Below are 14417 nucleotides of genomic sequence, written 5' to 3' on the forward strand. Positions count from 1 at the left end.
GGCATAAGGTATTAGATATTTCATAAACATAGTGTGATTTTCTTCTCTCACATGTAGTTTTATCTATTCAAATTCAAGTGGTTTTGGCATCAATTAAGGAGGTTCAAAAGGATTATATTTTCATTCGATCATTAAAGGGTAGAAATGAGGTTTGCACACTGTCCACTTTTACTTCCTAATTAATAAGGTTTAACATCACTCCTGTCACCCAAAGCCTAAAAGAATACCCTTCCTCTCTCCCACTCACAAACTCATTATGAATCCTTACAATTTCAATATTTAATAAAAAGGTCTAGTACACATGATATGCATATGAAGATTTCAGGTGCTGACTATAATGTAGCATGTTCACAGGATTGCTCATTAGATATCAGAATTAATTAGTGTCAGATATCCAAGAAAGTATTAGAACCCAGTTTTTTCTGGAGGGGGTTCCTCGGGACAGTAACCAGTATCGAAGCATAAAAAGCACTTATTGCGGGTAAATAAATAAAATACTGTGGCAGCAAGATTACATATTCAATACCCAAATCGCCTAGTAGAAGTTCAGTGTAACAAACAGTACCGATACAAGTAAACAACCTCTTAAAATACATCAAACAATTGTCATACACAGATCATGCTACATAAATTAAAGCGTTCAAAAAGAACACCATCCAGGCATCAGGTGGAAAAGACGTGTATATACATGGAAAAATAAACCACCTGATTGCATAAAAAATGAAAGTCACACAGACATTTCCAACAGCAAATGAGTACTCACATGTGCTGGTATTCAGGATTAAATGCAAGACCCTCCCTGTAAATCAGCTCTTTCATTTGTTCCTCAGTAAGGGCATGCTGTTCAAAATCGAAGTTAAAAGGAGTCATGCAAACGGGCTCGTCGCTAATATCATGAAGCGATGTTAGGTAAGGATGTGCAAGCGCATCTTCAACTGAAACCAAAAACAAAATGCAGAGTAGAGGAATCAGTATGTAGCGAAGACGTATGCTGTTAAACGATGCAAATATGGAGATTTGATTGCAGTGTCACTTCTGATAAGTAAAACAACAACATACCCAGTATATTCCTACACATGGGGTCTGGGGAGGGTAGTGTCGTGTGTACGCGGACCTTACCCCTAGCTAGTGAAGGTAGAGAGGTTGTTTCCAATAGACCCTCGGCTTAGAAAAGTAGGGAGAAACATTCTTTGGATGACTCACGGTCGGACATAATAAGTAGCACCAAAATAGTAACAACAGATGAATACGATAACTGAAACAAACTAAACAACATGATGTAATACAAATCTAAGAGATAAGAAAGTACATGCGTGCTACTAGTACTACTGCTAACCTTCTACCCTAATCCTCAACCTCCACACCCTCCTATCAAGGGTCATGTCCTCAGTGATCTGAAGCCGCGCCATGTCCTGCCTAATCACCTCTCCCCAGTATTTCTTAGGTTTGCCTCAAACCCGTGGTCAACCTCTCACCTCTTAACAGGAGCGTCAACGCTTCTCCTCTTAACATGCCCGAACCATCTCAGCCTCGACTCCCGCATCTTTGTCATTCACGGAGGCCACTCTTACTTTGTCCCGAATAACTTCATTCCTAATCTTATCCCTCCTGGTACTTCCACACATCCATCTCAACATCCTCATTTCTGCTACTTTCATCTTCTGCACATGGAGTTCTTGACTGGCCAACACTCCGTCCCATATAGCAGGGTTGGTCAAACCATCACTCTGCAAATATTATATGATAACTGCCGAGGATAAAAAAATATTATATGATAAACTGTGAAGACCAAAAGATGGAGGTGTCACGACCCAAGCATGGCACGTATTGTCCGTTTTGGGCCTAGGCCCGCACGGATTTGTCTTTTGGGCTACGCCACATCGAGCCGCAATAGCACGCGTACCATGTGAACTTGTGGCGTGCCTTATATAGCTCTTCACTTTCCACTCCCATTTCGATGTGGGATTCGCCCAAGCTGACATGTGCACCCCTTCTTCAGAAGCATGCCGGTCCCGCTTGACCCACCCTCATCAGCCCACCCTCCGTCATGGGCGTCACAGGAGGCTAGCCATAACGCCTTTCCAAATTCAAATCATGCCGCAAATCACTTAAAGCAGTAGCAGTATACTACAAAACGCAGTTCATTACTTGAGAGACCAAGAAAACCACACAGTACCCACAGAATAAATAGTAGCACTTTCCCAGGCCAGCATATAGTCCACAAAAGATCATACTATTCTATGTTTAACAATTCTCAGTTCTTAGTTCGTGCTCAGAATGTTACAGATAACTCTATCAGAAATTCTTTTTTCTTTTTTTCTTTTTTGATAAAGTGGAAACTCTATAGCAATTCCAGCCAATATTAGGGCCTAGCCGCCTAGGGTAGGGTGTGGCTCATCAAATCCTTTGATATAGAAGGCGTCTTAAGATTTCAAGAATACTAAGCTAGAGCACTGCTGGCGAGGACTGAAATATGGTTGCACTGTCAGCCATCCAAGGTGAGGCCACCCCATCTTGTTTGTCCTTTATTTATTTGTCTTTTTTTCTTCTCCTTAGAGTTAGTTGATCTTATATTAAAGCATGTTTCAACCCGACTTTCACTGGGGACAGCCTTTATCCGATACCTTGGTGAATTGTTTTAGCCTAGCCAGTAGGCTGGTCTTTCCTTGGCCCGTTCAAACTCTTCTGTCCGTCCCATCTAAAACCCTTGAATAAGTGCCCAATCATTCTTTGGATGACTCACGGTCGGACATAATAAGTAGCACCAAAATAGTAACAACAGATGAATACGATAACTGAAACAAACTAAACAACATGATGTAATACAAATCTAAGAGATAAGAAAGTACATGCGTGCTACTAGTACTACTGCTAACCTTCTACCCTAATCCTCAACCTCCACACCCTCCTATCAAGGGTCATGTCCTCAGTGATCTGAAGCCGCGCCATGTCCTGCCTAATCACCTCTCCCCAGTATTTCTTAGGTTTGCCTCAAACCCGTGGTCAACCTCTCACCTCTTAACAGGAGCGTCAACGCTTCTCCTCTTAACATGCCCGAACCATCTCAGCCTCGACTCCCGCATCTTTGTCATTCACGGAGGCCACTCTTACTTTGTCCCGAATAACTTCATTCCTAATCTTATCCCTCCTGGTACTTCCACACATCCATCTCAACATCCTCATTTCTGCTACTTTCATCTTCTGCACATGGAGTTCTTGACTGGCCAACACTCCGTCCCATATAGCAGGGTTGGTCAAACCATCACTCTGCAAATATTATATGATAACTGCCGAGGATAAAAAAATATTATATGATAAACTGTGAAGACCAAAAGATGGAGGTGTCACGACCCAAGCATGGCACGTATTGTCCGTTTTGGGCCTAGGCCCGCACGGATTTGTCTTTTGGGCTACGCCACATCGAGCCGCAATAGCACGCGTACCATGTGAACTTGTGGCGTGCCTTATATAGCTCTTCACTTTCCACTCCCATTTCGATGTGGGATTCGCCCAAGCTGACATGTGCACCCCTTCTTCAGAAGCATGCCGGTCCCGCTTGACCCACCCTCATCAGCCCACCCTCCGTCATGGGCGTCACAGGAGGCTAGCCATAACGCCTTTCCAAATTCAAATCATGCCGCAAATCACTTAAAGCAGTAGCAGTATACTACAAAACGCAGTTCATTACTTGAGAGACCAAGAAAACCACACAGTACCCACAGAATAAATAGTAGCACTTTCCCAGGCCAGCATATAGTCCACAAAAGATCATACTATTCTATGTTTAACAATTCTCAGTTCTTAGTTCGTGCTCAGAATGTTACAGATAACTCTATCAGAAATTCTTTTTTCTTTTTTTCTTTTTTGATAAAGTGGAAACTCTATAGCAATTCCAGCCAATATTAGGGCCTAGCCGCCTAGGGTAGGGTGTGGCTCATCAAATCCTTTGATATAGAAGGCGTCTTAAGATTTCAAGAATACTAAGCTAGAGCACTGCTGGCGAGGACTGAAATATGGTTGCACTGTCAGCCATCCAAGGTGAGGCCACCCCATCTTGTTTGTCCTTTATTTATTTGTCTTTTTTTCTTCTCCTTAGAGTTAGTTGATCTTATATTAAAGCATGTTTCAACCCGACTTTCACTGGGGACAGCCTTTATCCGATACCTTGGTGAATTGTTTTAGCCTAGCCAGTAGGCTGGTCTTTCCTTGGCCCGTTCAAACTCTTCTGTCCGTCCCATCTAAAACCCTTGAATAAGTGCCCAATCATTCTTTGGATGACTCACGGTCGGAAGAGTTTGTAACTGAGTTCTTCTTGTTGATAAAGAGGTGGGCCATACACTTAATAAGAAATAAAGAGGTGGACAATATGATTGCCACAAGATGGAAGGTACAGAGAGAAAAGACATATTTCCTCTCATCTCCTAATCAAAATTCTTTAATTCGAGAAGCAACATATTTCAACAGCCTAGGTAGGACAAACAATTATTCACAAAACAAACATGTTATTCACACACACCCTTGAACGTATCATGGAAATTATAGGCCATGTTAGTTTCTAGTCTTTAGAGAAATAATTATTTTTTGGTATAACGATCAGTTTTGCTTTTTGTTCCTACCCATGAGTATCTAATCAAGATTAAAAATACAGCAGTTGCTATTTGTCACAAGTAGCTATTTTCTGCAGGAATGCTATGGCTGCCTAAAGAGCATGGATGGTTATGTCTTATGATTAATATTATAATCTAGAAAGCTTTACTTGTATTATGGTTAAGGACAGAAACTCCCTTCATCTCAGTACTAAAAAACAATTTGCTCGTTCCACTTTTCCGTATATTTGCTCCTTCCACTTTATAATTCATCTTCACACATCTGTGTACTGATCATGCTCATATGTGCAACCAATTTCCAGAAACAGTTTCACTCTTGTTCCATAAATTAATTTTGTTTCATCCTTTCTAACTAGGCAGATTTCCAATCTTACTAGCATCGGCAGGAATAATAAATCAAAATACGCCTGTTTTCTTCCATAGGCATGCAATGACGCTAAACTTCCCATATTCCTCCAAAAGTTTGAATGATAATCTAATACGTCCGGGAAATAAATTTTCACTACCACATGGTATGGGCCAAAATTAGGTATCTAAACTCGGCGCTTGAGAGAATTGATACCTTAATACCTTGCCAAAAGGAAGATAAATAAGTACTTAGAATGGAGCAAACTCATTGTGTTTTTGCGTTTTTCTTAAGTTAAATAATTTAATTAGAAGCAAATCGAAATGGGAGTAAACCCCTAGCATCAACAACAACAAAATAACCACTATTTACAATAATAAGCTGCATGTCAAAGCAATCAGCGGATTGTTAGAGGATTATTGTTATCCGTCAAGTATAATTATGAGAAGGTAAGAATCCTACCATAGTATATAGATTAGAGGATATTCTTTTGGGGGTGATCTCCCACGACTATCATCGCGTAGTAACTTTATTTGTCTGACAAGTGGATAAATATACATACTAGCAAAGGCACGCAAGTATTCTTCTATGCATAAATGAAAAACATAACAAGAAGATACAGAAATTAATAATGCAGCTAGATGTAAGGGGCTCCTCACCAGTAATTCTTCTTCTGGGATCAAATGTCAACATTTTCTCAACAAGATCAATAGCACCAGGGTTTACATGTGGAAAGTTTTCGACAAAAGATTGTCTACGGTAAAGAGGAAGTTGTCTGATGTACCGTTTTGCATTCTCATTCAAAAACTCCATTTCAGCCTCAGATGGGGTGCCAATCAACTGCAGAGAAATCCCTCATAAGAATAATTGTTTTGAATAAGGTAACATTCCCTCATATGAATAACTTAAGTATGAATAATCACATCTGAGCATGATCTTAAATATTAGAGAGTGAGTCTCAGTCATTGCAGTAAGCATTATAAATTTATAATACAAATAATGATGCTTAATGTAAAACCTCTGTTTGGACCTCGGGAGGAGCTAATCAACTGCAAATAGTTCCCTCATGTGAAACTAATATCGGAGAGTGCTATATGTCATTGCACGCAAGTGTATAAATCAATAACTTAAAAGATGATGATTAATCCAAGAACCGAATCATCTTGGAAATAGTTAGAGAGGGGAGAGAGGGTAGGAACTTAATTCATTGTATCTTGTCCACATTTGAAGAAAACACTGAACGTATCCATATCCATTTTACAATGAAAAAGCAACATATCATGTTGCTTCTTATCAATGCTCTAGATGAGCAGGCTGTTGAAAAACAAATGCTCGTTCACTCCATCAGTACCTTCTGGTTTCCCAGATCTACAACCTGATAGTGTTCTCCATTTCTAGCTAGATTTGCACATAACTAACTGGTAGTAATTATTTTTTGATGAAGACTAACTGGTAGTAATTATGAACACTAAAAAGGTGACACAGGGAAAAAGGCAAAGGTATACAACATAGATAAAAGTAAATGTTTAGGGGGAAGATTGGAGATGGTTTGGTAAAAACTTTTGACAAACAAAATACCTCCATAAGCAGACGTAGCTGGTGTACATGATCTCTACCAGGAAACAGAGGCTTTCTGTCCATCAATTCCATGAAAATGCAACCCACTGACCATACATCAATAGCTGCAGTATAGTCAGATGAATTTAACAACAGCTCAGGTGGCCGGTACCACCTTGTCACAACATATTCGGTCATAAAGTCGGTTTCAGAAGTGACACGGGCTAGCCCAAAATCACATATCTTTAAATCACAATTGGCATTCAAGAGGAGATTGCTAGGCTTCAAGTCCCTATGCAAAACATTTGCAGAATGTATGTATTTCAACCCACGGAGGATCTGATACAAGAAATACTGCACCAAAAACGTTGACTAATTATTATACAGATGAATTTTGGCAGAAAAATGCACCATAATATGTATGTATGTAAGTAGGTAGGTATGTATAAAAGCAACACTGACTGTTATGGAGATAGAATAATAAGAGATATAGACAAGATAATTAGCATACTTCTTCATTACAAAAACAGAGTAAACTTCCGTATTGTTCAGCATAACAGCAGATATAGCAAGTGCATGTTCTTGGACAAAGTTTTCACCGAAAACTAAAATAACCAATATAAGACGCAACACTTAAAGCAAATAAAGCAATGAAGTGTGTATTCTTGGATTACGTTTTCATCAAAAACTGAACAATAACCAATATAAGATTTTAAACTTACACCATACTTCGACAACTAATCTACATTACAGAATTCTCAAAGTACCAACCTTGCGTATATTAACTACTTATTTCACATAGAAACCCATTTAGCAAGCATATTGTTCTTAGAGTCTAATTGTAATTTCTTTTATGTTGAATTATGGAAAAGAGAGCTTAGAAATGAGGTGGCTTTGTATATCATTCTTTAGCCTCTCACTATTACCCTAAACTCTTATTCTCTTATAAATATTTACCGTTGAGCCCTATACCGTGGCTACCCTCTCTTCCTCCTCCGCCTCTATTTCCAGAGGAATCTAATGTTACATCTAGAAGTAAGATGATTTGTTATGTTGTTTATACACCAGCAATACATCATTGTTACACTTTTTTATTAAGAAAGTACAATAAGTTTATTCCTACGAGGCAAACCTATATAAAGAGTAAACCATACAAGAAATATACATTTATAACCTAAGTTGCTCGGACATGGATGCGGGTGTCTGACACGGATGCGAATCTAGAGGTCGGATCCTTCGACATGTAAATTCTAAGATTCGGGGATACGTATCCTAGTACGGATACGGGTGCGGGGATCCGGCTAAAAATAATTCAAAAAAATATAAAAATATCTCTAAGTTATGAGAAATTTTGTGGAATACTTACGTATGGCTTGTAAAGTGTGGATTTCTTTTTTATTCTCAAGCTCTAGATAAGTAAAGGATCGATTTGATAGATAAAGTATGCTAAATTTACCCTAGTTTTGGTTCTGATTTCGGGAATCAAATTGTATCTCGTCTCGAATTTTTCCTTCCGTCGTGGTCAAAGTACCCAAAATTATTTGACCACATCCAGTACGGATCCCAGAACCACACCCATACTAGTGTCGTGTCGACACGGGTGCGGCACCTAAACTGCGTGTCGGAGCAACTTAGTTTATAACAAGTCCATAGCATCAAAGACTAGTTGGTTTTCGATAAGAAGCATCAAAGAGTAGTTGTTGATGTTTTCTTTAAGGCGAAATGGTGCGATTAACTTACAAGAACAACTAGAACAGTTTAAATAACTTCAAGAACACTTCTTTGTATGATTCACACTTTGTTTAAAGAAAGAAAACCTTTTTCTTATAAATTTTGGGTAGACTGGCCAGGAGACCACATTAGTTTATGTTTCCACTAGATACATATTTTTCCGGTGCACCCTATTGGTCACGGATTCGAGCCGCGAAAGCAACCACTAATGCTTGCATTATGGTAGGTTGTCTCTATCACATCCCTTGGGGTACGGCCCTTCCTCAGACCCTGCGTGAATGCGATACTTTGTGCACCGGGTTGTCCTTTTCTACCCTGTTGGTGAATTCATAAAATGATATTTGAGTTGTCAAGAGAAAAAAAGAATATCCCAAGATGAGCACTTCCAAATTTTCTATTGTCCAGTACTACCCAATAGCTTCACCTAATAATCAACTATACATCACTCAAGCGTTTGACTTACCTTTTTCTTTTGATTGGTAGCATTTGACTTATCTTTTGATATATGCTTCCACAATTACGTTGGTTACACTCTAACAATCTTATTTCAGCACTTCTAAACACTTAAAGCTTTTCCTAGCTTCAAAAGGGCAGCAATTGTACAAAAACGGATGGCGATGGTTATATGATCTATTTCCGAATCTGTACATGCTGCATACTCCGGATGCTACAAGCAACAAAATTTACCTTACTTTATCCCTAGAAATAATCTATGTTCCTATCCAAATAAGAAGGAAAAAAGAGATTAATGCTGATCAAAAAGAAAAGTAGAGAACTATCAAGAACAACACTGATGTGTCAAATTGTCTATGATTGACCATTCCTACCAATCTTCACTTGATTATTCTAAGCGGATACAGTAGATTTGCACTCACTAAGATTCATCCTAAAAATGACCAAAAAGCGCCCTCCTAAACATTGAAGATTTTCCTAGCTTTAGAAGAGTACTGATTATCAGAAAATGATACATATGATAATATGATCTATGTACTCATCTAAGTAAGGGGAAAATGAGCATACTAACCATGAAAAGAAAAGGAAGAAAGATACAAACAGCATACTGCTATCAGATGACAATTACTAACAATTTTCAGTTGATATGTCTAAGAAGATATCGTAAATTTGCAGTCATTAATGCTCACCGCCTCACCCTAACATGACAATGAAGAGCACTCCTAAAATAAAGATGATAATGCGATCCAAGTCCTAATCCAAATAAGAGGAAAAGAGCAAACTACCATTCAAAAGAAAAAGAAAAAAAGATTAAGAACGGCATACTGATGAAGCCAAATTGTCTATTATTGAACGTTACTACCACTTCCCATTTGATATAAGTGGATACAGTAGAATTGCATACCCACTAAAGTTCAACGTAGAAATGATACCGACGAAATATAAAAGTGAAAAGGGCATGGGTTTTCATTCATAGATTTCAACATTCAAAAAAGAGCATTTATGAACATCATTTCCATCGAATGAGAGACTGCTAATGCTTCCTGTTAAAAATGCTGTAATCATGCACAACAAGAATGACTCATTACGACTCTGGGAAACAATATACTACAACTGAAAGCTGCAAAAATGATAACATAAGGAGAAAGGAAGTAATACTGTCAGAACAGTGCTTACTCCCAACAACACAAGGATTGATACATGTATTATCCAACTCCAACATGCAAAAGAAAAATAAAGAAAAGAGCAAATAAGCACCACATATTTGAAAAACTTGTTACATCAACCAATTAGATTTTAATCAAGAATAAGCAAATCTTATAAGCTTTTGAATAATTGGATAAAATGTTCTAAATGGCACCTGGAAAGAATAAAATAATCCTAATTCTAACCTGACAATGTTCTTCTGATAATCCCTGATTAGAGCGAATAATTTGATGGAGATCAGTGTCCATGAGCTCATATGCAATATAAACATCATTGAATGCTTCTCTTTGAGGCGGTGGAATTATATCTCTGATCGCAACAATCTGCAAGGCAAGATGTTGAATTAGCCTTAAAAATTTTCTTCTATACACACACAATACGTGATCTAACATCTCTTTTTTTCTTATGAAGCATCTAACTCCCATTGTAAAATAAAGTAGCTCCATCTATTACTTGAAAATATTTCTAATTCTATATGCATTACATATTTGTCCACAATTTTTTTTTTTAAAGAAAGTTTGTTTTTATAGTATTATTCAGTTGAAAACAAGGAGGAAAAGAGACCCAAAACTTCGTGTCATAACCGATACTAGCTACAAAAATTACTCTATCTTTATGTCAGTATAAATAGAAAAAAATATTAATCGTTTATTCGCTCCATAGTAGGTCAACGTAGTATTATTTCCTTAATACATTCCCCATCTATATCGTTCCAATTTTATCAAATGTCCCTGAAAGGACAAGTGAATACTTTCAATATCACTCTTTATTCCATTTGATATAGAAATATAATACTCCCAATGTCCTATTTTATCGGACATTCTTTCCTTTTTAGGATCCTAAAAAGAAATGACACATTTCCTATACTTAGAAACAATTTTGTTTTAAATTTCTCATTTTAGCCTTAATGAGATGATGTATAGCTACACAAATGTCTATGGCTTGTATTAGACGACAAGTTTCAAAAGTCTTTTTTCTTTCTAAAACTCGGTGTCCGGTCAAACACCATCACATAAACTGAGACGGCGGGAGTATAACACAAGGAAATATTTCTAACCTTTTCCCGGAGATGGTAACATTAAATATTTCCTAACCTATTCCACAATAATTTTGATCCAATAAGTAAAATATACTAAGGAAAAAAAAAGGGATCACTCACTGACATTTTCATGATCCATATGTCGAAGAAGCTTAATCTCACGCAAAGTTCTCTTGGCATCAATTCTGTTATCAAAAGCATTCGCGATTTTCTTTATCGCAACATGCTCATTCGTCTCCGAATTCAAAGCAGAACTATCACAAATACAATACAAAAAAACATATTTTCATCAATCAAAATCAACATAATTTTTTTACAAAGGCAAGTCAACGGTTCAGAAAAAAGGAAAAAATTTACCAAACAATGCCATAAGCTCCTTTACCGATGGGCATAATCGGTGGCTTATACTTTGCAGTAACTTCAAATATATTACCAAAAATATTGTATTGAATAAACCGGCCGCCGTGGCTTAACATCGCTGGGATGTTATCGATTCCGGCCACCGGCTGCGTCGGAGGAGCTGGTTGCTGCGCCGCCGCCGCGTCCGACATCACGGTGTCCGTTTGATGAGCTGGACCATCCATTTTGAAGAACAGTAAACCCTAAAATCAAATTTGTATTCAGTTGTTTTGCTGTGTATGTTTATATATGTGTGAGGAAAATGTGCGTGTTGTTGGGGGAAGTGAAGTTTGGTGTCAAACAGATCTGAATCGTGAAAGGTGATGAAGAGAAACACGAAGGCCGTTTGTTGTTTTGCTTTTGTCTTTTCTCATTAACAACTTATTAAACTAAATCTATGGTCTGAACTAATATTATTTCCTCCTTTTCAATTTATGTAAAAATATTTGATTAAAATTTAAGAAAAAAATCAAAATTATTCTTAAACTACCGAAAATAGCCAGTAAATCGCCTATACTGACTTCTCAACTGAAATTGGTCGTTGCACTTTCTTTTTTGCTATTAAGATAGTTAAATGATTGAAAATTTTAGAAGATTGAATTTGGAGAGTTCTATAAAAAAAAAACTATTTGTAAAGAGATAGAAACCATTTCTTACTGGGATACTCTTACAGGAATAGAAGTACGAAACTTGGAAGAATGAATTAGAAAAAATAATAAAAAAAGAAGAGAGAGAAAAGAAAATTAAAGTTTACATATCTGTCCAAATAAACATCCATCTCAGCAAAAAAAAAAAGCCAAATAAATAGGCGATAAATTTTTATTTTGACACTTTAACTAATGCATCGTCCAATTAAACACCTAACATATATAAGAAATGTGACTATTAAGCATCTCATGCAAATGTTGTACAAGGAGTGGTTCGTGAATTACTGAATTATTTTTCTCTCTCTACCCTTATTTCATTTTCAACATAACCCGCCAACATCTTCTTCTCCCTTCTTGACTACTCACTAGTTATCTATTGCACTACTGCTACAAACTGAGAAATAATAGAGAAATTATTGAGGTTTTGTTTTTAAGATGAAATAGTCTTAAAATGAGAGTGAATGAAAAATGGAGGGAAAATGAAATTTTGAGTAAAATTTTAAGTTTTCCCCTTTTGACAATGAGACATTGTCCCATATTGGAAGAGGAAGAGATTTTTGGTGGGTATATATATAATTGCTCTTCTTGTAACTCTTAAAGAGTTAAGAAGAAAGCAAGCCTCGCGTCGTCGTCGTCGTCGCTCGCTCGGCTTTGGCTTCGGCTTCGGCTTCGGTCAAATGATCGATTGATTGATTAATTTTTTGGACCAAATTTATTTGTTAATAGTAATTATTAACGTAAGATTATCCGTATTTGTAACGGATATTTTCCAATCCGTGTATTGACCACAAGGCAGCCGCCTAATGCTCTTCCCACCAAGAATGTGCTTGCTCCACAAACAAGCTAATGCTTGCTCCACCATAGAGGGTGGACGATTGTTCTTCTTCAACACTGACTGTTATATATATGTGCAGCAGATGTTGAAGAAAGACACACAACACACAAGATACAAACTGAAATCGCTCAACAGATTTGGCTATACATTGCACTCCTTCCTCTCAGCATTTCCATACGATTTTCTGAGTTTCTACTCCTTTGTTCTGCATTGTTTTAACTTCAAACAAAGCAACTGTAAGTGTGATTTGCTACCGAACTTTGTGTTCGCTGAAACACTGGGGTTTGAAGTACCGCTACACCAGTGTGTGATTCGTTCTATCCTGGGAGAAAATAATCCATAACCTTGGGTACTAGGAGGGGATTAAATTCTTTAAGGAAATACTGTGAATTCAGTGGGCTCGAATTAATTACTGTTTCATTACGTTAACTTATATTTTGCAGAATTATTATTTACAAATACAGCAATATTGGCGGAACTAACAATCTTAAGAAATTTAATATTTATTTCTGTATTTGTGTTATTCTTATTATTCTACAAACTAAAACCTTTGTGGTTTTGTGTACTCCCGTTTTGGAGAGTAAAGCCTTTGTGGCGATTTGTTGGAGATTAAAATCTACGTGATTTTTACTCCAGTTTGAAAATGTTTATTAAACGTTTGTTTGTGTCTTTTTTTTAACAGAAAAAAAATGACGACTGAAAGCGAAAACCAAGCTGTTCCGATGGTGACTGCCAATGCATCGACAAGCCGAACACCGGCGTTGGCACCGGCAGAAAAACCCAAAAAAATTTTCGGGATTGATTTCAAGCGCTGGCAGCAGAAGATGTTCTTCCACTTAACTACGTTATGTCTACAGAAGTTCATCAAGGAAGATGTTCTTGATCTGCCAGATAAAACTTCAGAGAATGAACGCTTTCTCGTGATTGAAGCGTGGAAGCATTCTGATTTTTTATGCAAGAATTATATTCTTAGCGGACTGGATGATAATCTGTATAATGTATACAGTAGCGTGGAGACGTCAAAAGAATTGTGGAATGCGCTTGAAAAGAAATATAAAACTGAAGATGCCGGGATGAAGAAATTCATTGCCGCAAAACTTTTGGACTACAAAATGGTAGATAGCAAGTTTGTTATTACCCAAGTCCAGGAATTGCAAGTGATTATTCATGTTCTACTTGCTAAAGGTCTTGTCATCAACGAAGCATTCCAAGTAGCAGCAATGATTGAGAAGTTGCCTCCGTTGTGGAAGGACTTCAAAAATTATTTGAAACACAAACGAAAGGAAATGTCCCTTGAAGATCTCATTGTTCGGTTGAGAATCGAAGAGGACAATAAAGCTGCTGAAAGGAGAGGCCGTGAAAATTCAACAATAATGGGAGCAAATATTATTGAAGCTAAAAAAAAGAGGAAGAAGGCTTCTGGTCCGAAATACAACCCAAGCAAGAAGCGATTCAGTAGAAACTGCTACAACTGTGGAAAACCGGACACAAATCTACGGAGTGTCGTGCTCCAAAGAAAGACAAGAAAAGGGGTCAAGCAAATATGGTAGTAAACCATGATGATGTTGATAACTTGTGTGCCATGCTTTCTGAATGT

General features: G+C 37.5%; 1 protein-coding gene across 1 annotated transcript; it reads right to left on the bottom strand.

The window, feature by feature from the left end:
• Positions 1–511: 511 nt before the first annotated feature.
• Positions 512–11710, bottom strand: LOC107831093 (mitogen-activated protein kinase homolog NTF4-like). Its single transcript, NM_001326252.1, is given in 6 exon segments — positions 512–935; positions 5613–5793; positions 6532–6864; positions 10086–10223; positions 11064–11193; positions 11297–11710. Coding segments are annotated over 6 exon segments (1185 nt in total). The 5' UTR covers positions 11524–11710; the 3' UTR covers positions 512–759.
• Positions 11711–14417: the final 2707 nt, after the last annotated feature.

The sequence above is a fragment of the Nicotiana tabacum genome, chromosome 15, assembly GCF_000715075.1.
Source record: "Nicotiana tabacum cultivar K326 chromosome 15, ASM71507v2, whole genome shotgun sequence".
In the NCBI taxonomy this organism is placed as follows: Eukaryota; Viridiplantae; Streptophyta; class Magnoliopsida; order Solanales; family Solanaceae; genus Nicotiana; species Nicotiana tabacum.